The 23,281-nt window shown below is 37.1% G+C and overlaps 1 protein-coding gene across 6 annotated transcripts in view; it reads left to right on the forward strand.

Moving 5' to 3' along the window:
- The window catches only part of igsf9ba (immunoglobulin superfamily, member 9Ba), a 288,098-nt gene that overhangs the window by 87,802 nt on the left and 177,015 nt on the right, over positions 1–23,281 (forward strand). For all 6 annotated transcript variants that reach the window (XM_051931889.1, XM_051931890.1, XM_051931892.1 and 3 more), the window contains exon 3: positions 2,716–2,862. In XM_051931889.1, the coding sequence (XP_051787849.1) occupies positions 2,716–2,862 (147 nt within the window). The remainder of the gene's footprint in view (positions 1–2,715; positions 2,863–23,281) is intronic.

The following is a 23,281-nucleotide window of genomic DNA, read 5'->3' on the forward strand; positions in this document are numbered from 1 at the left end:
TTCATCAGGCCGTGATCTTCAGCTCTCTCTGGATCGGTTCGCAGCCGAGTGTGAAGCGGCTGGGATGAGAATCAGCACCTCCAAATCCGAGACCATGGTCCTCAACCGGAAAAGGGTGGAGTGCCCTCTCAGGGTTGGTAGCGAGATCCTGCCCCAAGTGGAGGAGTTCAAGTATCTCGGGGTCTTGTTCACGAGTGAGGGAAGAATGGAGCGTGAGATCGACAGGCGGATCGGTGCGGCATCCGCAGTAATGCGGGCGTTGCATCGGTCTGTCGTGGTGAAAAAGGAGCTGAGCCGCAAGGCGAAGCTCTCAATTTACCAGTCGATCTATGTTCCTACCCTCACCTATGGTCATGAGCTATGGGTAGTGACCGAAAGAACGAGATCGCGAATACAAGCGGCTGAAATGAGTTTCCTCCGCAGGGTGTCTGGGCTTTCCCTTAAAGATAGGGTGAGAAGCTCAGTCATCCGGGAGGGGCTCAGAGTAGAGCCGCTGCTCCTCCGCATCGAGAGGAGTCAGATGAGGTGGCTCGGGCATCTGATCAGGATGCCTCCTGGACGCCTCCCTGGTGAGGTGTTCCAGGCACGTCCAACCGGGAGGAGGCCCCGGGGAAGACCCAGGACACGCTGGAGGGACTATGTCTCTCGACTGGCCTGGGAACGCCTTGGGATTCTCCCAGAAGAGCTAGAAGAAGTGGCCGGGGAGAGGGAAGTCTGGGCATCTCTGCTCAAGCTGCTGCCCCCGCGACCCGAACTCGGATAAGCGGGAGACAATGGATGGATGGATGGATGGACAAAATAACATTTTACCTTATCAGAATAGTGAAAGCGACTTATTTTTAGTGACAGACAACATTACAAGTTAAGCATTGTTTTAGTGAAGTAGATTTTTAAAATATAAACAACAAAATTAAATATTAAGCAGCATATAGTTTTCCTTTTTTATTAAAAATGTCAAGAGATAAGCAATATATTAATGCAATGAAAAGAAAACATTTCATGTGTGTCACTGTTTTTTTTTTAGTGAACTCAAAGTAAACTTTAACTGAAAACCAAAAGTTTCTAAAGTCTAAGGTACAATAAACTAATTGTAACCATCAGTCACTACTAATACTATAGCATAATTCTCAATTGATGCATTTATTTTGCTTAAGGTAGTTGTGTATAAAATAATACAGTTGTAATCAGTGTTTCTGATAGATAGATAGATAGATAGATAGATAGATAGATAGATAGATAGATAGATAGATAGATAGATACTTTATTAATCCCAAGGGGAAATTCACATACTCCAGCAGCACCTTACTGATACAAAAAACAATATTAAATTAAAGATTGATAATAATGCAGGTAAAAACAGACAATAACTTTGTATAATGTTAATGTTTACACCCCCGGGTGGAATTGAAGAGTCGCATAGTTTGGGGAAATTTGGGATTGGCATTTTAAAGCCCCAGTTTTTTAGACATTGAACTATATTAATTCTTCGGACGTGAAGATGCTGTGTCATCAGGTGAATTTAAATGAGGCAGATAAAATGACAGGTAAAATTTGGACTGGAGGGGAACTGAGTATGAAGAAGTGAGAAGTTGTTGTCCTCCAGTCACATTCCAGTAGCTTTGGAAGTTAATAATAGAAGTAATCAAGTTTTAATAACCCTAAAACAGACTACAAAGAGAGAAGAAATGTAATTGTTTTCTCAATTAGTTCTTTTAAACAACAAAAACAACAACAAATAACAATGCTGTCTTTATACATGTGCTTATTTCATTACTTTTTACAATTACTCATGGACACATAGTGAAGGAATGTGTAAGCTTTCTGTGTCCTGTGAGAAACTACTCAAAACTAACTTAACTAAAAGTAACATTTGTGTTTTACCTCTTTAGTGCTTACACAGACTGAACATGCATGTCATTTGAAAAAGGTTTTTTAAAGTTTAAACACTTCACTAAATGTAACTGATTTAGTTGTAGTACTTCTATGACAGTTATTTTTCCATTATAAGCAGGAGTGTTACCTTACTTGTACACTGACAACACCAAATATTAATAATCGCATGCATGCCCATGTTGAAGTTATGGGGGAGATTACTGTGGTGGCATTTGTTATTTTTGCTGATCACTTGCTCTTATTTTAATTATTATCAATGTGTGCACTTTTGTAATGCTGTCAATTAATCTGCTTTACACAATAAAGTGACTATTGCACAAAATAAAGCAGATTCAGACAAAGTGAGTATTTAAAAATAGCTGAAATAGTTTTTTTGATTGTAGTTTTGTCATTTGCATTATGACAAAGGTGACAACCAGTCAGTAACACAGAATTATTATGACCCTATTGACTTTGGTCCAATGTCAGAAACAGGCAACAAGAATAGTAAAAAATGTCAAAGGTGTTTCCAAGTACTCCTGCCCAGTCTTTACTTGTGTGCGGTGTAGCAAAAGTGACCGATTCAACCTTTAGCAGTTTTAAAATGAAGTGAAAGTGAAACAAGAAAATAATGAATTAGAGCAAACTTTACTGGGAATTTGTTTGTAGCTTAAAATTTATGTTTACTTGTAACATGTATGATTAAATTAATTTCTCATATTAAATACAAAGTTTACTTTGAATTTATTGGGCTATGATGATGAATCTTTGGTAGCAAACTTACCTCTTCAAATCAACTCTTTTACTTTATATTTCTCACAGTTTTTTCTTTTCACATTCTAGGTAGGTCTAGTCTGTTTGGCAAAGCTTCTCTACGCATCGAACAGGTGCGATCTGACGATCAAGGCTGGTATGAATGTAAAGTCCTGATGTTAGACCAGCAGTACGACACCTTTCATAATGGCAGCTGGGTACACCTCACAGTGAATGGTAAGTAATTTTCACAACATACCTTTTTAGAGGTGCTTATGGTTTTGTGCACATACATTACCGCATAAATACTATATTCATTGTCACAAATTTTCTATGATCTTACTCTGATATTTTTGCACACACACTCACAAAGATCTACAAGGGTATGTCAAAGGTTTTAAACCTGAACTTGAAAAGGACATTCTATGCTGCTGATTTTGTAAGTGGCCAAATATTACCTTCTGTGCACTTAAATATGTGAATTGCATGTTTATAGCATTTGCAGTATGTACCATATTTTTATGACCAAGTCAACATTTTTGCTGAAACTCACGGAATCAAACTATCAACAAAAACAACATCATTTACTGTATTTCTACAGGACATTTTCATACAAAGCGTATACCTCAAAGTGTTAACATGTCAAAGAAATAGTTACATGCAAAGAAAAACACATACGATTTAGATAATAATAATAATGAATAAATAGTACACAAAACTAAATAAATAGTACACATTTAAATAAGAAAGATGTTTAATTAGGTAAAGTGGATGTATTTAATTAAGTTTCTAAGTAACAGTCCGATGATCACGTCAGATGGCCAGGGTGGACAGAAAAAAAAAACTTTCTGACAATATATCTCTAGAGATTCAGTCTAGAAGATTGGTACCAGCACCAGTCCCCCTTTTATACCACAATCAAGAGATGGGCTGCTGAATTCTTTCATGGTAGCATGTCTTTGAAGAAGTGCCAAAATCTGGCTGGCTTTCATCACTGCACAATGTGGAAAATGTTGAAATAAAGTACAACTGAGAATTGGAGTGTGAAAATATGAGAGACAGCAGAGACTATAGGGATTTGTTATAGTTCCATTGAATCAATTGTTCATGAGCAAGCCAGTGTCTGCAAGATCATGTACACAGTTTTTTATGATATTAATTATTATTATGAAAAGATAGACCTCTGGAGAGAGCAACATATAATTGTCCGTGACTGAAAGCGGGATCGTCTGTGATGAAGAAGGCCATGCTGGTGAAAGTTACTTTGTCGGTAGGGATAAGTGTCAGTACTTGTAGATTAAGGTGTAGCGAGTCTTTGTTGTTGATGCTTAATATAGCTTGCGTACTGAGATGTTCCGGAGTCACAGTTGAGAAACACTTTTTTAATGTCTTTTAAGCACAGGGGAAAAAATGAATATGTGAAACATCCGTAATGTAATAAGACACCAAGAAAAGTAACATTGCAACAATGCTATCTACGACCCGATCTCTGTAAACAGAAGTGAAAACAAAATTGAGCCCGGTGTATTCTTTAACTGCCTTGTGGTGCTGTAGTAGTGCTGCTGCTTTGCAGTAAGGAGACTGTGGAAGATTGTGGTTTCGCTTCCTGGTTCCTCCCTGTGTGGATAGCGCTTTGAATACTGAGAACACCGCTATATCAATGTAACGAAGTATTAACAGGAAATTGTCTTCGTGTAATAGTAAAAGGCAAATTATCCGCAACAAACAAACTGTTTTACACGCTGCATACCAACCCGCAGTGTAGTATACGCTGCATAATCACGACGCTTTTTAAATGTTTTTTAAGCAGAGGGTAAAAAATGAACATTTGCAAAATCTGTAACGCTGCTTTCAGTAAGTACAATGCACACGCGTTTAATTTGTCGGCCACTTTTTGCCAGCTGTCTTTTCTTCTTTGGGCTGCTTTTGCAGTGTTACCGCTTGTGAATATTAAATCTTGAAATCCTTCGAGTAACTAATTAACTTACTAACATTAACCCACCCACACACACAGCTTGTGTGAAACAAATGCGCCCGTACTTTCATAATTTTGTTGCAGCCTATAGTGGAGTCAGGCACAGAGAAGGTCAGCTGCTGAGAGACCGTCTCGACTGTTGCAGGGCCTGCATCGGTGAAGCAGGTGAGACACTAATGAAACAGAGGCACAGGGCTTATTGGTTTTTAAAGACTGCTTCCTTCATTGTGTTTTAACCTCAGTTTTAAAGGATTGTTTTAAGGATCCCATGGGATACCCCTAGCAAACTGTTTTAGACGCTGCATTCAGCAATTCACATCCGCGACAAACATGCCTCTTCTTACATGGTCCTGCCGTGTCCACCCTCGTTCTCAAAGCATACACACCGCCTGGTCATGTGCCCGCTCGCAAGAGCAACTCACGGAGACCCGCCCACCAACTCTAAGACCATGGCGTGTAAAACAATTTGCGATGGTGGTGCGTGCGTCATAACCGAAAAGAATAATGAAAAGTCAACGTGGCTCAGAGATGCATGTGGACTCCTAGCACAGACGAAAGCGACTTACGGGGTGGTCGGTGAGTTGTTGTGTCCGGGCACATGAGCAGGCAGTGGGAATGCCTAGAGAGCGAGGGTGGACGCGGGCCGGGGAATAAGGAGTGTTGGTGGGCGGGGAAACGTTTTCCGTGTTCCTGCAGGACCATCTAAGAAGACGCAAGTTTGTCGCGGATGCGAATTGCTATATGTAGCGTGTAAAACAGTTTGCGATGTTGCACGCGGTCGTGCGTCGTAACCGAAAAGTCAACGTGGCTCAGAGCTGCATGTGGCCTATAGCACAGACAAACAGAAATGACGGCGTGTTTTCCGAGGCGTCGCGTCCGAGTTGGTGGCCGTGGCTCTGCGAGTTTTCGTCGTATCCAATGGTCTTAGAGTTGGTGGGCGTGGCTCCTTCCTGCGTGTTTTCATGGGTGTGGGCGTGGCTCCTTCCTGCATGCTTTTATGGGTGTCATGCCCGCTCTGGCGGCGGCTTAGAGAATTATATATATAGATTTCTTAGAAATGTGACATAACTGGTAAATAATGTTGATCAGTAAAATTCACCAAAGCATTTTTCGTGGAAAATATGCTGTGTTCAGCGGCGACCTTCTTCACAGAATATTTTCCTGGAAATTAAGCTGCCAGTTTAGATTAATATTTTTTTCCCAGTTCCCCAAAATGCTTTGCAAGGCCTGCATGACATCAAACATACTATGTACTGTATGGATTAAGCCTTTTTTTTTAAACCAATTTAACGCATTCATTGAGCTATTTCCAGGTTCTGTTCACCAATGCTATGTATAGATTAAGTTCCCTTCTCCCAATACTGTATAGCACATTCTTTCATTATCTACGAACAGTACACCTGCTCTAATCACTAAAAGCCTTTAAGGTTTCATTTCAGAGACCTCTTCAGCGTTTAGCAAATATTATATAGTATACTGTACTGCAGAAATGTATGAATGTATGAACGCTCGACATAAGTATATTAGGCACACAAATCAGAGTATTGACTTTATAGTTCAATTAGTTACTGCTATACACTGCTGTATAAAGTAACTGATGGTATATGCCAGCGTTTCTCAAAATCTGGGCTGCGCCCCAGGGGGCGTGAATGTTGCCATATGTGGCGTAATTTCGCTATTTGCAGGGAAATTTTAAACTTGTAGTGGTGTATCGGCTTGTTGCTTGTTGTGATTGTTCTCTCTACTTCTGTCAGATGGCACTTCTTCAAACTCTATCACTCTGTAGTCTCCACACAGGTTACTCTTTTATATTTCCCTTATGTCAGAGTGGAGAGTGGTGACGTTTACTCCTTCTGCTACATTTGTCTTGTCAGCCAATCTGATGTTATACTATCTTCATGGCTGAGCAGTTATTATGGATCACTGGCTGAAATCTGAGGCTTTGAAATGCAAATTTATCAACACAAGATTAATTTTTTTTGTATTTTTCACAAAAATACCTTCAGTAAAATTAATTGTAGTAATTGAAACGTGAAATTACAGTAACAAGTGACAGTTAAATGTAGGTAGTCTGCTGTATCTTTCAGCAAACTGATTCTCAGTCTGAAACACTTTGACTACCATTGACTTATATAAAACATATTTTCTTCAGATCAGTATATTACTCATTTCTTGGGTTTTGACAATTGTTTGAGAAAATTAAATGGATACTGAATATATACACTGCTTAAAATGTAATACTAGTATTTATGATTTCACAACTTTTCCAGTAGAAAAAAATAAATTGAAACAATAAACTACTAAATTTGTAATTTGTTTCTGCTGTTGATTAGACAAAATAATTCACTTTCATTTTTCTGATAATTGCTATTGTGTATATTTTGAAAAATGTCCCTATTTATTTGTAATATGCCCCTGTATTTCACGTAGTGTGGCAACAATTACCACTTAGTGAACATATATATTTCTGCCCTGATTTGAGGTTTAATTCCTGCCTCATACCTAATTCTCCCAGTGTCAGAATTATACAGACCTTGTTTTGTTTTTGGGAGGACACTTGGCCTTGTTACTCTTGGAGGTTTACTTTCTCCAGCATTTTCCTGACTAGAGTTTTTATTTTCTTGTCCTCCTTGGCCATCTGACTATCTGAACTTGCTGACACAACCATTAGAGTCTTGAAAACTGAGTTTAATAATAATAATAATAATAATAATACATTTTATTTATATAGCGCCTTTCTCATGCTCAACGAGCTTCACGGAGTCTTATAAAGAAACAGCAGGTATATATAACATTGGATACAAATGTTTCCTAAATAGAACATTAAAAACAGATACAAAATAAAAGACAATAAACCAGAGTACAATACTTAGTTCAATACTAAAAGAAAGCCTAGCAAATAACATCATTTGTTTGGAGAGGTTTGGCAGGTGCCCTCTTGGGACTTAAATCAGTTGGTGAAAATAAGGAACAAGTATTTAAAAATATTAACAAAAAGAAAAATAGTTAAAAATGAATTAAAAGAAAGGACAACTAATTGAAACTGAATTCAAAAGGACATCTGTTAATGTTAAGTAAAAATATTAACTATTTAAAACAACACATAAATGCAAAATAATTACTGAAAATAATGCATAAACAAAATCCAGAGATTAATAGTAAGACAAGTAAGATCTTGAAACAAGATACAAAGTGGGCTTTTCAGAACAATTCAGCTCTAGTGCAACAATATCAGCAACATCTCTACATATATATATATATAATCCAACGTCTGTCTTTCTGTCTATCTGTATGTCTATTCGCTTTTCACGAGAGAACTACTTCACGGATTTAGATCAGGTTTTTTTCTATAATTTGCTTCCAGTTGATTTTGCAACTTCTCTCTTCGCTCTAAGTATCATAGTTCGCTTGTGGTGCCAATTTATTTGCACAAATCTGAGAGACATGGAGCGGGCCGAGGGGAGGGGGGCGGAACCCTCCTCACTCACGCGCCAGCCTCGGGGCGTATCTTACATCCACTTAACTAGCAAACGAGGGAACTACTTAACGGATTTAGATCGGGTTTTTCTGGAATTTGCATGAACATTCTGGTTGATTTTGCGACTTCTCTCATCGTGCTGATAATCATAGTTTGCTTGCAGGAGTGATATATTTGCACTAATCCAAGAGAGAGGCTGCGGGCCGAGGGGAGGGGGAAGCATGACGTCAGGGGTGGCGAGATGGGCGGGGCCCTTCTCACTCACATGCCAGGCTCCGTTTGAATCGCTCTCGTTTTGGAGCGGATATTGAAATGTCTGCAGTGGGCTGGCGCCCTGCCCGGGGTTTGTTTCCTGCCTTGCACCCTGTGTTGGCAGGGTTTGACTCCAGCAGACCCCCGTGACCCTGTGGTTAGGATATAGCGGGTTGGATAATGGATGGTTGGATGGATATTGAAATGTAATTTTACATGCATAGGAGGTTTTGTCAAGACTAAGGAAACATTAACTAATTGGCAAAACTGAAAAAATGTGAGTTCTTTTAGTCATCACATTTATTTTTAGGCTATCCAATATCTCATTAAGGCTTATGTATTGATATGACAAATGTACTACTGACTTTTGGGAACTAGGCAACATCAGGGTGAAACAAGTACAGTGTTTTGTAGGGTACCCATTTTTAAATGGATTTAATAACTGATCTTCCACCTTCTGAAGGGTTGACTATCATTTTAGTTGTGTTTTATAGGTTTTTGGAAGCAGACCGTTGTATTTCTCAGAAAAAAACATCCTTCTGCTCTTAAATTAGGAAATATATCCATCCATCCATCCATCCATCCATTTTCCAACCCGCTGAATCCGAACACAGGGTCACGGGGGGGTCTGCTGGAGCCAATCCCAGCCAACACAGGGCACAAGGCAGGAAACAATCCTGGGCAGGGTGCCAACCCACCGCAGGACACACACAAACACACACCAAGCACACACTAGGGCCAATTTAGAATCGCCAATCCACCTAACCTGCATGTCTTTGGACCGTGGGAGGAAACCGGAGCGCCCGGAGGAAACCCATGCAGACACGGGGAGAACATGTAAACTCCACGCAGGGAGGACCAGGGAAGCGAACCCAGGTCCCCAGATCTCCCAACTGTGAGGCAGCAGCGCTACCCACTGCGCCACCGTGCCGCCCAGGAAATATATTCATAACAGAAATACTCAATGTAGATGATCATCCCACACCTATAATTTTCAATCAACGTCAACAATTCAATTTTTTTCTTTTGGTGATGTCTGTTCATAACTTGGAATTAAGGTAAATATAATGACTGGATACAATTAAGAGGGAAACGGTCAAAATAAAAAAGTAAATAAAGATTTGGAAAAATATCAGAGATGCAATATTAATGATTTCCAGTCTAGCTGAAGAGTGTTCTTCCCTTTACTGAGTTATCATCTAATAGGTCATGTTCAGCAGTAATATCTCCTTGTGAATGCACACTTTCAAAACCTTTAATATTATTTCTTTGCTACTCAAGCACCTGTAACTTAATTGACATTTTTTCTGTCTAAACTAAGGTTTAGGAGAACCTGACAAAACTTACACCTCTGTCAGGGTGTTCTCTGATCATTAGATTAAAGAATCGCCTCAATGGAATGTAGACTGAAAGTGTGATTCTAAATACAAGATAGATGTTTCTGGGCATCTTTGTAGTAAACGTAATGAGTAACTTATATCACTTGTGCACAATATTTTGAAGTCCCAAGTTAGGGTTTTTCACTCCTAATGCTCGAAAGGTAGTGCTGGGCGGTATACCGGTTCATACCAAAAACCGTTTTTTATTTTTTTTATGATATGGATTTTTCTTATACCGCAACACCGGTTTAAATTGCCTAAACGACGTTCAGAATGTGGCGCAGCGGGAAACTGTTCAAGTGGGGACCTTTTTCACTGCTACACCGCTAAACACAGATTTGTTGCACTAGGGCTCTTTTTCACTGCTACACCACCAAATAGGTAGAGGTAGCATAGGTATTGCGCGGTGAAAATGGACAGAGAACATTCTGAAACTGAAGCTGACCATAAAGTTGAACATGATAAATAGAAGAACTTTTGCCGAAAAAAAGGAGTCACGTCCATCGCCTAGAGATACTTTAGTTTAAAAAGTCAGATGTGTAAATACTGTTTCTATACTACTGGATAATACTGCAAGCCAAGTTGTACTTGTTTTATTTGTTTTCAATACAGTGTAATTTACCTGGGTACTGTGTAATAGTGTGACGACATGTTGACTTTATTCTCGACATTTCCACTTTAATCTTGATGCTTATGACGAGAATAAAGTCGACATGTTGACTTTATTCTCGACATTTCTACTTTATTCTCACCGTTTATGTCAAGATTAAAGTCGACATGTTGACTTTATTCTTGTAATTTGTCATTAAAGTAGAACATCGTAAACTAAACTTCATCGTAAAATGAATATTTAATTTACTAGATTTTCTCAAACCCCGTCATAAGTTATATAGCACATTAAATGCTTTGTGTTAAGTGATTCTTAAACTGACTTCTTCTTGCACTAAGAGGAGGCGCCGGCAGCGATCGCCGCACAGAATACATTCACTTCATGATCTTCCTGCTCTCTGAACATTTAGAATGCTAAGATAAATACTTAATATAATTTTCATGGTGAAATGCATTAATGCATTAATCATATGGGGGCACGGCGGCATGCCTGCCTTGCTTTTTCTGGTGGGTTTACTCGGCGTGCTTCAGTTTCCTTTCAAAGTCATGTAGGATGTGGGGTTTTGTTGTGCTATATTGACCCTGCTAGTGTATGTTTTGCTTGTATTCATCCTGCGATGTGCTGGCGACTCGTTCAGAGATGGGCGCAACTCTGAATGGATGGCATAATTAAACATGTATAACGAAGATATTTTTAAAGCTCTGAACACTCCGTGGGCTAAGTTTATAACTAGTTTTAATTTCACAAAGACGTTTATCGTGTGGTGATTGGTTATATGGTGAAAGAAAAAGGAAGGATAGGAACTGGGGTTTTGGTACGTCAGATAGAGACAGCATGCATGCAATAAAGATAGCCCGCTCAGAAGAACATGCATTGAATTCTGTGTTCGTATCTCCGACCAGCAGATCACAAACCCAACATTTACACAATATTTAAGTTAAAACTGTGCGATAGCTATTCATACAGCCTCGTCACACCTGCCATAAAGTTCTCTACACTGAACATACACCTGGGGACCCCTTACTGCGAGGGAGCAGCACTACCGCCTCACTACTGTGCATGTGTAATACCTGCTTTAATGCATTTCATCATGAAAATGATATCAAGTATTTATCTTAGCATTCTAAATTTTCAGAAAGCAGGAATATCATGAAGTGAATGGATTCTGTATGGTGATCGCTGTCTTCTCTTAGTGCGGAGGAAGTCAGTTTAAGAAGCGTAGTGATTAACCACTGGGTCGGGGAACGTAACACAAAGCATTTAATGTGCTGCATTAATTTATGACGGGGTAAATTAAGTAATTGATTAAACATTGATTTTAGGAAGAAGTTTAGTTTACGACATTCTACTTTAATTATGCAGTAAACTATGAGAATAAAGTGGAAATGTTGACTTTAATCTCAACATAAATGGCGAGAATAAAGTGGAAATGTCGACTTTAATCTCGACATAAACGGCGAGAATAAAGTGGAAATGTTGACTTTGTTCTCGACATATAGTTTGTTTTTTTCTTCCCAGTATAGCTTAGCTTGAAGCAAGGTCCATATTAATGCAGTTTGCCTAAATGATGGTTCAGCTGGTAATGATGTCGTCACCAAGTTGCACTTGTTTTATTTTATTTTAATTTGGTGAATACTGTGTAATGCACCTGGGCTTGAAGTCTTGAAGTAATAGTGCAACTATCAGTAATAATACTATTATTTATTTTATTGTTATTATTTATTAGTTTAAATATTATGCAGTTTAATGATGATAAAGTTGTTTAAAAAGTCACTTTAACGTGTCAGTGGACAGAGATTGTTAACATTAACAGAAAGTGTAGTTGGTTTACAAAAATATTTACTATTTATTCCTTTTATAAGACATATTCGGTGCAATACAATTTTTGACAAGCACTTCTGGATATTTTACTAAGTCTAAATGCCTCTTTGTATGGTTGAAAATATGTTGTCAAAATTATAGTTTGTTTTTGCAAAATTTGTTCAATAAAAAGGTTCTATATTTTGACTGCATCTGTCATGCAATGTGATACCTTCTCCATTAGTGCCACCCCCTTGAAAACTATCACTTTATGGGGCAATGCAAAACTGTATTAATACTTGTGTGCACATTAAAATGTTTTTTTTTGTACAATGTACAATACTCTTGACAGTGGAATAGGTTATTCTTAGCCAGTAATTGCAGTGGAAAATGTGGTTAACATCCACTCATGCATGGGGAAAAAAATACCGTCGAATACCGTGAAACCGGGATAATTTAGAAAAATACCGTGATATAGAATTTTGGTCATACCGCCCACCCCTATCCAAAGGTATCTTCTTTAGAAACCAGCTACATAGGACTATGTAGAGTTTTGCACAGCTGAAATTGATTTCAATGTGTTTTATAAAGTACTAGACAAAGAGCCCATTTTGACAACGTAAGATGAAACAGGCACGAGTTTGTGTCAGCAGTGTATGAAGAACAAATAATAAGTAACGAAGAAGTTGTTTTGTAATGATTGTAGTCCACTTTACTCATTACTGTACAGGCTTGTACTGTTAGTTGATGAATTTTCCAGGCCTATAGTATAATATTGAATGATGAATGTTCCAGTACAATATGGAATAGTATCAAGTATAAACACCACAAACCTGATATAGGTGTATTGAATGAATGCTTAATTGAATCAGAATGCATAATTAGGCCTCAAGCTGTAGTCGAAATCGCCTTTCAGGCCTCTAGAGCTTTAATCGAAGTCGCCTTTCTCTTTAAATTTTTGCGGCCGTAAATCCGCCGCCTGCCGCGATGTCGGCCCCATAAGGTTTTTCGGGCAGCTGCGCAGAAAGCGACTGCACTTTCGGCTTCGGACGGACATGAGTGAGTGAGTGAGTGAGTGAGTGAGTGAGTGAGGAGGCAGGCGAATTATGTATTAAGAAGATGCTTTCATTAACAAGCATATTTAAATGTAAACAGTTGCAGTTTAGCTAAAAACAATACAAATACATCTACACAGTTAACAAAGAAATACCATACACAATATACTGACGTGGAGTTAGTAAAGGGCTGGATGTATCTGCAAAAGGAAAAAGTAGTTTATTTCCATGCTCAAAAATAAGAAAAAAGGTTACAGAACAATGTTTAATCTATATAACCTTAATCACCTTAGTGCAGACTATTACAATACTTATTGATTATTAAATTTAAAGTAAGAACACATGAAGTCACAACTATTTGACAACAGAATAAAGAAAAACAAAATTTCACGTTATGCAGTACCTACTTTCTCTTTTTCAACAGGTCTTCCATGTCTATTTCTAACACGTTTGTCTTGGAATTGTCAATTTTTTTCATTTTTCTTAGATTTAGACTGATTTTATTCATCTAAGCATATATGCTCTATTTATTCTAGATAATCTAGTAGCTAGGATATGCCAAAATAAATTATATTGTAAATGTCAAAAGATTTCCAGAATTGTATTTCTGTTCTTTGTGATCCTGACTATAGTAGATAGGTGGGGATACGAGTGAAAAGGTGCATGGATATATGGATGTACTGGATAAGCAAAAGTATTTGCATGTTTGAAAAGAATAGAAATTACATACATAAACAAACTGAAACAATTTGAAAAAATGTATTGCTGTAAAATTAGATTATGTTAACCAACCAAATAGATTTTGTTACATTTTCAGTATAGCCTGAATTTGTTAGTAAAACACCATACACTCACTTGTCAGATATCAGGAATTGAACATTTCATCAAATATAAAGTGTAATCTGATTGACTCTGGAGGGAAACTATTTGATTACAGTATTTTCAAGTTTTACAGTAGATAATTTGTTAAATATTTGAGGTATTTTCTGTTATTCTTTTAATTAAATATATAGAGGCTGTTTTTTTAAATACAGAATGTTGTAATTAATCAGAATTTTCTATTTCATATGTATTAACATTTTAGATTTATTATTGTTTGCACATTCAGCCAGTAGTTGGTTGATTGCTTCTGTTCATGGTGTACTTCATCTTTACCTTCAATTGTAATGCAGTGTTTAATGAATGGTAATTTTTTTTATTTTTGATTTTTTTGGTCGTAGTACCAAAGGATGTGAACTGCACATGTTGTATTTACGTGGTTCCCCCCACAAAGCTCTACTTTATTTCTATTATCTAAACTTTTATATACTGTAGATCATTAAGCAACTAAGCAAACTGCTTCTATGTAATTGATGACTTGATTCAGTGCATATAATGTAGGATGGTAGTTGGCCTCTGTCTTGTGCTTGTGGCTGATGCTCCTGTTTGGCTTGGATCCAGTGTAAAGGAGTGATAGTTATATTACTAAATTTGTACATTTATTGATATCTACAATTAACATCCTTGAGTGATTTGTACAGTTCTATAGTTACATGTTTTTTATTCACTTTTTTAACCTTTTGTGCATTTTGTCAATTTCCATCCATCCAGCCATCCATTTTCCAACCCGCTGAATCCGAACACAGGGTCACGGGGGTCTGCTGGAACCAATCCCAGCCAACACAGGGCACAAGACAGGAACCAATCCCGGGCAGGGTGCCAACCCACTGCAGGACACACACAAACACACCCACACACCAAGCACACACTAGGGCCAATTTAGAATTGCCAATCCACCTCATCTGCATGTCTTTGGACTGTGGGAGGAAACTGGAGTTTGTGAATTTCCCCTTGGGATTAATAAAGTATCTATCTATCTATCTATCTATCTATCTATCTATCTATCTATCTATCTATCTATCTATCTATCTATCTATCTATCTATCTATCTATCTATCTATCTATCTATCTATCTATCTATCTATCTATCTATCTATCTATCTATCTATCTGATTATGATTTTTACATTGTCCTTGCATTCTTTCATTTCAGTTGATTATGTGATAATCCTGTTGCTCACCTTTCTAAAGTGATCTTTCTGTTAAAATCACATATTTGCCATACATTGTAGATCCTGTTGTTCTCATTAAGAAAATATCCTCATGCATAGCATGATACTCGGTAGGTGGAAACATACATGGATCTTTGAAAGAAGAATCAAATTCCAAGTAGAAGTCCTGATGCCTTGCAATATGCTACTCCATAATAAAGCAGTTTTTCATAATAATAATAATAATAATGCATTTTATTTTTTAATGTTAAGAATTAAGCTTTCATATTTGTGTAAACTCCTTGTCTATATATTACTAGCAGGAATCACTAATATTGGTGAACTCTTAGCTCCTGCAGCCATTCCAATAGGGCCAGCTGACATACACAACTTAGGTATGGCAGAGCCACTCAAAAGGCTCACTGATGCTCTAAATTTAGTTTATACAGGCTGAGTAGCGCATGGGAGCATGTGGTTATGAATATATGCATAAAGTGCTGGTGATTATTCTTAGAGCCTTTTCCCTGTCCCATGCTTGATTATGAAAAGCAGAATAGCCAAGCACATCATTTGTTCATCATCATATTGATTGCCTTGCAGATACTAGTTCTAGCATGTTACTTTGTCCTCATTCAGGAAAAACTGCTTAGAAATAAGACTTGAGATGTATAGAATGTGTCAAATGGAACATAATTGGGAGTGTACAATAGTTAATTTCCCGTGTTCAATGGGAATGACTACTTAGAGATACCACTGTGCCTCATTCCTGGATAGTATATTTGTTTTGAACTAGGGTCATGAACATGGTAAAAGGGTGTAAGGACTACTAAAAGTCAAACAAAAGCAGGCCAGGACCTTAACTCCAGGCCAATTTCGACTTGTGGAGCTCAGCAGGTTAGCAGCTAGTAGACTCTGTCATTTACTTACAGGTTCTCAGCACATTGACCAGATTGAGGATTATTTTTTGCCACGCCCTTCAGCAAACATGTTGGCTGCTGAGCTTCCCTCGTGTTTATGCTACTTGACCAGCTTCCAACGTACTTCACTGAGATTTTACCTTGCGAACACCTGCACACTATAATCTTTTGTAAAAAAAACATTGCATTTGAATGCATCTTTGAATTTTCTGCTCACAAATTTATTCGTCAATTGATTCATATTTTAGAAATGTGACCTTCATATTCAACATTTTTAATCATAATCATTCTATGTAAAAAAAAAAACAGATTCAGGTTAAAAAAGGGTGACTTACACAAAATCAGATCACCAGTCAAACCATTAGGTGATGTAACCCGAGGGACGTTGTTTACATCAATCAGGTAGTGCTCACACAGGAGTATCTGTGTTATGGACACCGAGGGGTGCTGTTTTAATAACTATATTGGCGTGTGCTCCATTCACTGATGGGAATCCCCGAATCACAGATCTCGAAGTCTAATAATACTGACCGCACACTATGGACAACGAGGGATGAAGTTTATGTAACTAATGCAATTTACTTTACAAAGTCATAACTTCTCGATGCCATTGATATATCATACAGTCAGCTTTCTCAGTTGTACATGCTGAAAGGTTACACTATGTTCCAATTCCATTATAATGAAATCCCCATTATAAGGAATTGTTTTGTCAGTCCCAAGCATTTCCTTGTAACCGAATTTGACCTGTATAAATTTAAAGACAAAGTATGTGAATAAAAGTAAACATTACTGAAATTACAAGAAAACTAATAATTCAATAATAACAAAACCAAAAAAATAGAAAATACCCTGTGAAGAACAAAGGAGAGGTAAACACAAAAAGAAGACTTGTATGAATTCCTCAGATAATGTTGGTGGTCCAATTCAAAAAGAGGACTGTTGCTATGGTCAAAATTAAAAGAATATATTTGACAATTAGAGAATACATTCACGGGTATGTTATGGAAAAATGGCAGGAAGAAATTAGAACCAGAGAGGAAACAGAAGTGGTTTTTGAAGGAAGTGACGTCATGACTATGGAACAGAAATGACGTCATCATTATGAGCCAGAAGTGAAGTCATCTGACGGGAACCGGAAGTGACGTCATCATGGGGAGCCGGAAGTGCGGTTGCCCTATGACTCAGGTGAGAAATATTTATTTTATTTCAGTTGATCTGTTGGGAGAGAAAAAAATGGTTAGTGCTCCTTTCCAATCCCCAATCTCTGGTTATTTCACTCTCATTTGGACCCTTTGGCTGCCCCATAATCAGGGAATAAACTCTGGCTGAAACATAACAGCATGGCGGAACCATCAACAAACAAAAGATACTGTCGCACCAAAAAAAAAAAAGATGCCAAAAGCTTGGAGAAGAGCAAAACATTTTTTTCTTACAAAGAGCATCTGGATAATAGTTTCTATCTTTGTAGCCTTACTATTGAGCATTAACTTTCTTTGTCACCCACTCCTATGCAGCCATAAACCAAGGAATGTCTAGTTTATTTTCGTCTGTTAGTAGGCTGCCAAAGTGATATTAAAGATAGTAGAAGAGAGGCAAGTGGTGATTCATGGTACTGTAAATACATGTCCAGAATCTTTGTGGTTTCTCTAGTCAGCCTTTTTCTCCTGGTTAATAGAGGAAATGGCAATAGTTGAGTGCTCAGTGTATATCAGTTTTTATTTTGGCAGCATTTTCCTTCAATACTGAGGTATAGCCCTTAGGAATAAGGACTAACAGATGAATTCAGTTAATTAAGCTAATGGAGTCTATCTCTCTTTCTCTTTCTATCTCTCCCTCTCTCCCCTTCTCTCTCTCTTAATGAGCCTTTTATTTGTTCACATTCTGGGATAGTCCGGGTGAGAAAATATGATTTGTAGTGGGTCTCCATGTTAGATCAAAACACATGGAAACACATGATTAAATCAAAAAAGTGCATAATTTTGTTTGTTTGCCAGCAGCTGATATTGTTGGGCTGGCTTGAGTCCCGTATGTCTTGAAATGGATAAATTGGGTTTGAGAATGTTATGCTATGTATGCTCTTTAACTCTCTGCTTAACTGTAACCACACTGTTGCTTCAATGCCTGTCTTATAAAAGGCACAGGTGCAGGAATGCTTTTTTGTAATTAAAAGTTCTTACAGTGCACATCATTTGAGCATGCAAAACAAAGAGGACCTGGGTTTGTCAGAGGTTGGTTTGTTATAATGCTTGAGTTGATTTCCATTGTTAAAAATGGATTTATAAGATCAACATGTAATTTGGCAATGAAGCTATGTTGAAATCTAAATTTCTCTTTAAAGGTCATTGTAATTAAAGGTGAGGGCGAGGAGGATAGAGACTGGAGCTTAGGTGCTGACAATTTATTTTTTTAATTTGGTTTTCATCTTCAAATTGGCTAAAATTGTACACAATTTTCCTTTATATTTCTGATTTGATTATTTTACACTGTGGTATTCATCTGCTTAAACACATTTTATTTACAGTACCTAATTTTTATTATTTCATTTAATATATTTTTTTCTCTGGACACCTCCCCCATCCCACTCAAAAAAGTATAAAAATAATGGGTATCAAAGTATTACCCATAAATTTAAATTCAGTCAATAGGGCTATCATTTTTAATATATATTTATTAAAATGTGTTTAGGTACCTACATATGTGTTTCTCTATGATGCTTACAGGTATTGGGTAATAGCAAAGATAACAAAGAGATCATTAGTGTGCTGTTTTTACCTTTCATGCATTTATCAGGTTTTATTTTTGTTAATCATGTAGAATGAGTTAAAAACAGACTACTGACCTTATCTGAAAATGCTGAGGACAAAATCAACACTATGCCCCATTTCATTGAATTATAACATGCACATCCATATAAATCACATGCAATCCAATCCAAAAAATATATTCTCATATATCATTTACAGGGATTTTCCAATCTGAAGTTTTCTTCTGCAGTACAGATTGCAAATGACATTTTAATTTTACTTGTGGAATGTGGAAAATTAGCTCTGTGTAAAAAAGTTCTAACCTGTTATTATTCTAAATATTTTTAAAAATGCTTTTCCAATTTTGTTATTTGTCCTCGTGTGTATATTCTTCAGGTAAGATATAATGAACAAGGGTCCTGAGTTGCCTCGAAAGCTTGCATATTGTAATCTTTTAAGTTAGCCAGTAAAAGGTGTCATTTTGCTTGACTTCTCACTACATTCATAATGGCTAACACGGTACAACACCCTAGTATTACAAATTGTAGAAACTTATCTTGGTGCTGCTTTATGACATTGAGTGTTCTACAAAGTTATATTAAACACCCAGTTTGTAAACTTTGATTATGCCCCTTCATGCAATCAGCAGGGTCTAAGAATTCCAATGTCAAAAAAAAATACTGCTATTGACTTTCATCCTGTGGATTCTTTTCTTATATACTATTAGTGTGATGAGCACACAATTTGCCCAGAGATCCAGCACATTTTCCCTCAATCAGTATTTTTTATTCAGCCAGTTCTAACGGAGAGTAATACAAAACTAAAAAGAAAAAAAGTTGCCATCCCTTTTTTATTTTTTTAGCTTATTAAGTTAAATGACAACTCTGTGTTACTGTTATTTATTTTGAAAAATAAAGACAGAGTAATAAAAACAGAATTGATTGGTACATCAAGCAACAGTGATTGCAACATGGTAAAAATTTCAGATTATTGTTACAAACGCAGAAATGTATACCAAAATGCAGACTTATAACTTGAGAAAAATATACCTTATGGGGATGAGGAAATATCTAGAAACCACAGAATGGAAAAGTAAAAACTCTGTAACTATAAATGACAGATAATGTCACTTCAGAGACAACCTGATCCAGGCTCAAACTAAGTTTATTCTTTCAATCTAATAAAACAAACCTACTAAAAATGTGCACATAATGGATAAACAAACGCTTTATGAAAAAAGTTAAAATGAAAAGATTTCTGTGCAGGAAAATGAAATGACACCCAAAAAATTCTGACTTTCTGTAATACAGGACACAACAGCAAAATGCCAAAACAGGAAATACAGACTGCCAGATCAAAATCTGGGGAGCCAACCGGGTCCTCCTGTTTAATATCAGAGAAAACTAAACAAAAGTAAGCGCCTGTCTTGAGTGAAATGCACAGGGTTTTGAGCCAAAATTGAAACAGAAAGTTCTTATGTTACTTTACTGGGAGCTCCGTCTACTGGTTCATCCATATAGCAAATGATGCCTCCTTCCGAGAAGTTGTGGTTCTTATGGACAGAACTGGAAGGGGCAGAGTCAGATGCCCTCACTGGTCAGTTTCTCAGTACTACAGGGAGAGAAAGAGAAATGTTAACAATGGTGTCCGCTCATGTCCCATTAGGTTATTACACACCTTGATGGAGCCTGTACAGAGATGCTCTCATGTGCATGCGTGACACACACAAAAAGGTCAAAAGATAGAAAAAAATAGCTTGCAAAGCCACAATAATCAACAAATGATTTTTTGAGTACCTTACTACGCCAGTAAAAAGACAATAATAAAGAATTTAAGAAAGTTCAGGGACACAAAAGAAGAAATAATTGAAAATTAAAAGAAACTAGCAATAAAATGGAAAGAATATGTTACCGAAGAATTTGTAAAGGAAGAGACAAAACTGGATCTCAAGTTAACACAGCAACAGGAGACCAAGAGTACAAATAACTGGAGAATGTTTCATGTGAACTAAGGTCATCAGTGGAGTCCCTCAAGTGCCTGTCCTTTGTCCATTTCTTTTTTTGATTGATTCCAGTATAGTTAGCAAACTTGTAAAATTTGCAGATGACACTAAAATTAGAGGAATGGCAGACACTGAGGAGGCAGCATAAAAAGTAAATAAATAAATAAACAAACAAACCTGGACAAGCTTTAGAACTGGATGAGCACTTGGAAAATGCAGTTTAACGCAGAAAAGTGCAAAGTACTACTAGGGGAAAAGGAATGCCAGTTATGAATACAAAATGAGAGACATTGTCCTGTAGGAAGCAACTTCTGAAAATGATTTAGGAGTTCATGCTGACACAGCCTTTTTATCAACTAAACAATATGCAGACGTAATTAAAAAGGCAAATAAAATGTTAGGTTATATTGTAAAAATTGTTGAATATAAATGTAGAGACATTATACTTGGACTATATGATGTACTACTGAGACTGCATCTGGAGTACTGTGTGCAGTTTTAGTCACCACACTACAAAAAATACAAAGCAGCACTTGAAGCTGTACAGAAGAGAGCAACCAAGTGAATCATAGGCTTCAAGGACATGTTATACTCTGACAGATGCAAAAAAATATTGTAATCTGAAACATGAAGATATATAGTTAAAGCAGAAACCTTGACAACCTTTAAGAAGTATCTACCTAGCTATTAGCTAAACAAACAAACACATTTCTTATGTTCTTTTGAGTCTATATTGAATACTGCTATTGTAGAAATATGACTTCTTGTAAAATGCAATTAATTGTAATATTCCCAGTACTATTCTAAAGTGATTGCTAAACTATATGATTTTTGCTTTGTTGAAATTAATTGTAACAGGTGTCTAGAGAAAAGCATACAGGGAGGATTTTGTACAGAATTTACTCTCAGTAGCTATACAAAAGTAAACAGCTTCACTTCTGTGTGATTCCTTCCATAATATCACAATATGTTTATTTACTGTACAACCCAGTAGCATAACTGAAAGTGAAAATGCCTCCCTCTGCCTTAGATCTTTCAAGAATTCATTTTTACCTAAAAATGAATAAAATTACAATTGTGTTTCTTGCACTGTGAAAAATTAAAATTTGGGATAAAATATTTTTATTGCATTGAGGTTTAATTAGGCTCATTAGGGTGCACATTTCCCTAAAGTGGCAATTAAGCAACAGAAATGCAGTCAGAGGTTAATGGAACATAGCTTATGGTGCCACTCCCTTATGCTTCTCCAGTGGGGCACAATAATTTGGCAGTCACTTCACAAGGCCAAGAGAAGACATCTGGGGTTTCTGGAAAAAAAAACATAGATATATTTCATATATATTCCCTGATAACTTGGTTCCACCTACCTGTTTTGATAAAAGATAGTTTGGCTATGGGGCACATGCTACTATCAAGTTCAATACCACGATTCGAACAGCTTGGTGTTCTGACCATATACACATGCTGGTAGTCCATTGGATATTGATATGAGTTGTACTTCTATCCTCTAAGTTGCTTATTCCAATCTCATCCAAATATTAGGGGTGCAGAGGAATATTAGTGACATGACTTATGAAATAGTAAGGGAAGCCGACATTTTGGTAGCAGATTATTCCTGCTACCTCATAGCTTGGACTGCATGTTCTCCCTATGTCTCTTTGAATTGTTCTCACCTATTTCAGTTTTTCCCCCACTTTCCAAAGACATGAATGTTAGGTTTGTTGATGACCATAAATTGACTCCTTATACACACATATGCAGCTATGATTCAATGGCACCATGTCCAGGGATAATTCTTTCTTCGTGTCCAGTGGTGCCATTTAAAGCTGTATCTCCCACAATCTTAAAGTGGATTAAATGGTTGTGATAATTAATAGCTTTTTGTTTTTCATTTCTAAAGAAAGCTAACAAAATGACATTTTAGGACAATCAAGTAGATTCAGGAAATCCTGTTGTTATTCATCATTTATTAATGCTGTTTAGTCTTATCTAAGTAGGGAATAGATTAAAAAAAATCATTTGACATAACCCTCATGATGTTCCTGGACAGGACAATACTGACAAACCCATTACACTGTAAAATTATTTTTGGTGCCCAGTTTATTCTCCATCTTCAGTAACAGACGTCTGCAGCTATGCTGGGTATTGGGCGTGTCAGCTGGCACCCAGCCTTAATCTTAAGGGGATTTTCAAGCCACACACTCCTTTCTTTCCTCTGCCAGTTAACACTCTATTTAAATTTTAAGTATATGGTTTTGGAAAGGACAGAAAATAAAAGTTTCTGAGATGGAAACCAGAAAGGAATTTCATCATGTGTACAAGAGTAGGCATTGGACGTGGGTGGTAAGGTAATACGATGACCTCTGTCTTCCATGTTCTTTGCTCATCTCATCTTGCATCACTCCATGCTGT

This window comes from Erpetoichthys calabaricus, chromosome 9 (genome assembly GCF_900747795.2).
Source record: "Erpetoichthys calabaricus chromosome 9, fErpCal1.3, whole genome shotgun sequence".
NCBI classification, from domain to species: Eukaryota; Metazoa; Chordata; class Cladistia; order Polypteriformes; family Polypteridae; genus Erpetoichthys; species Erpetoichthys calabaricus.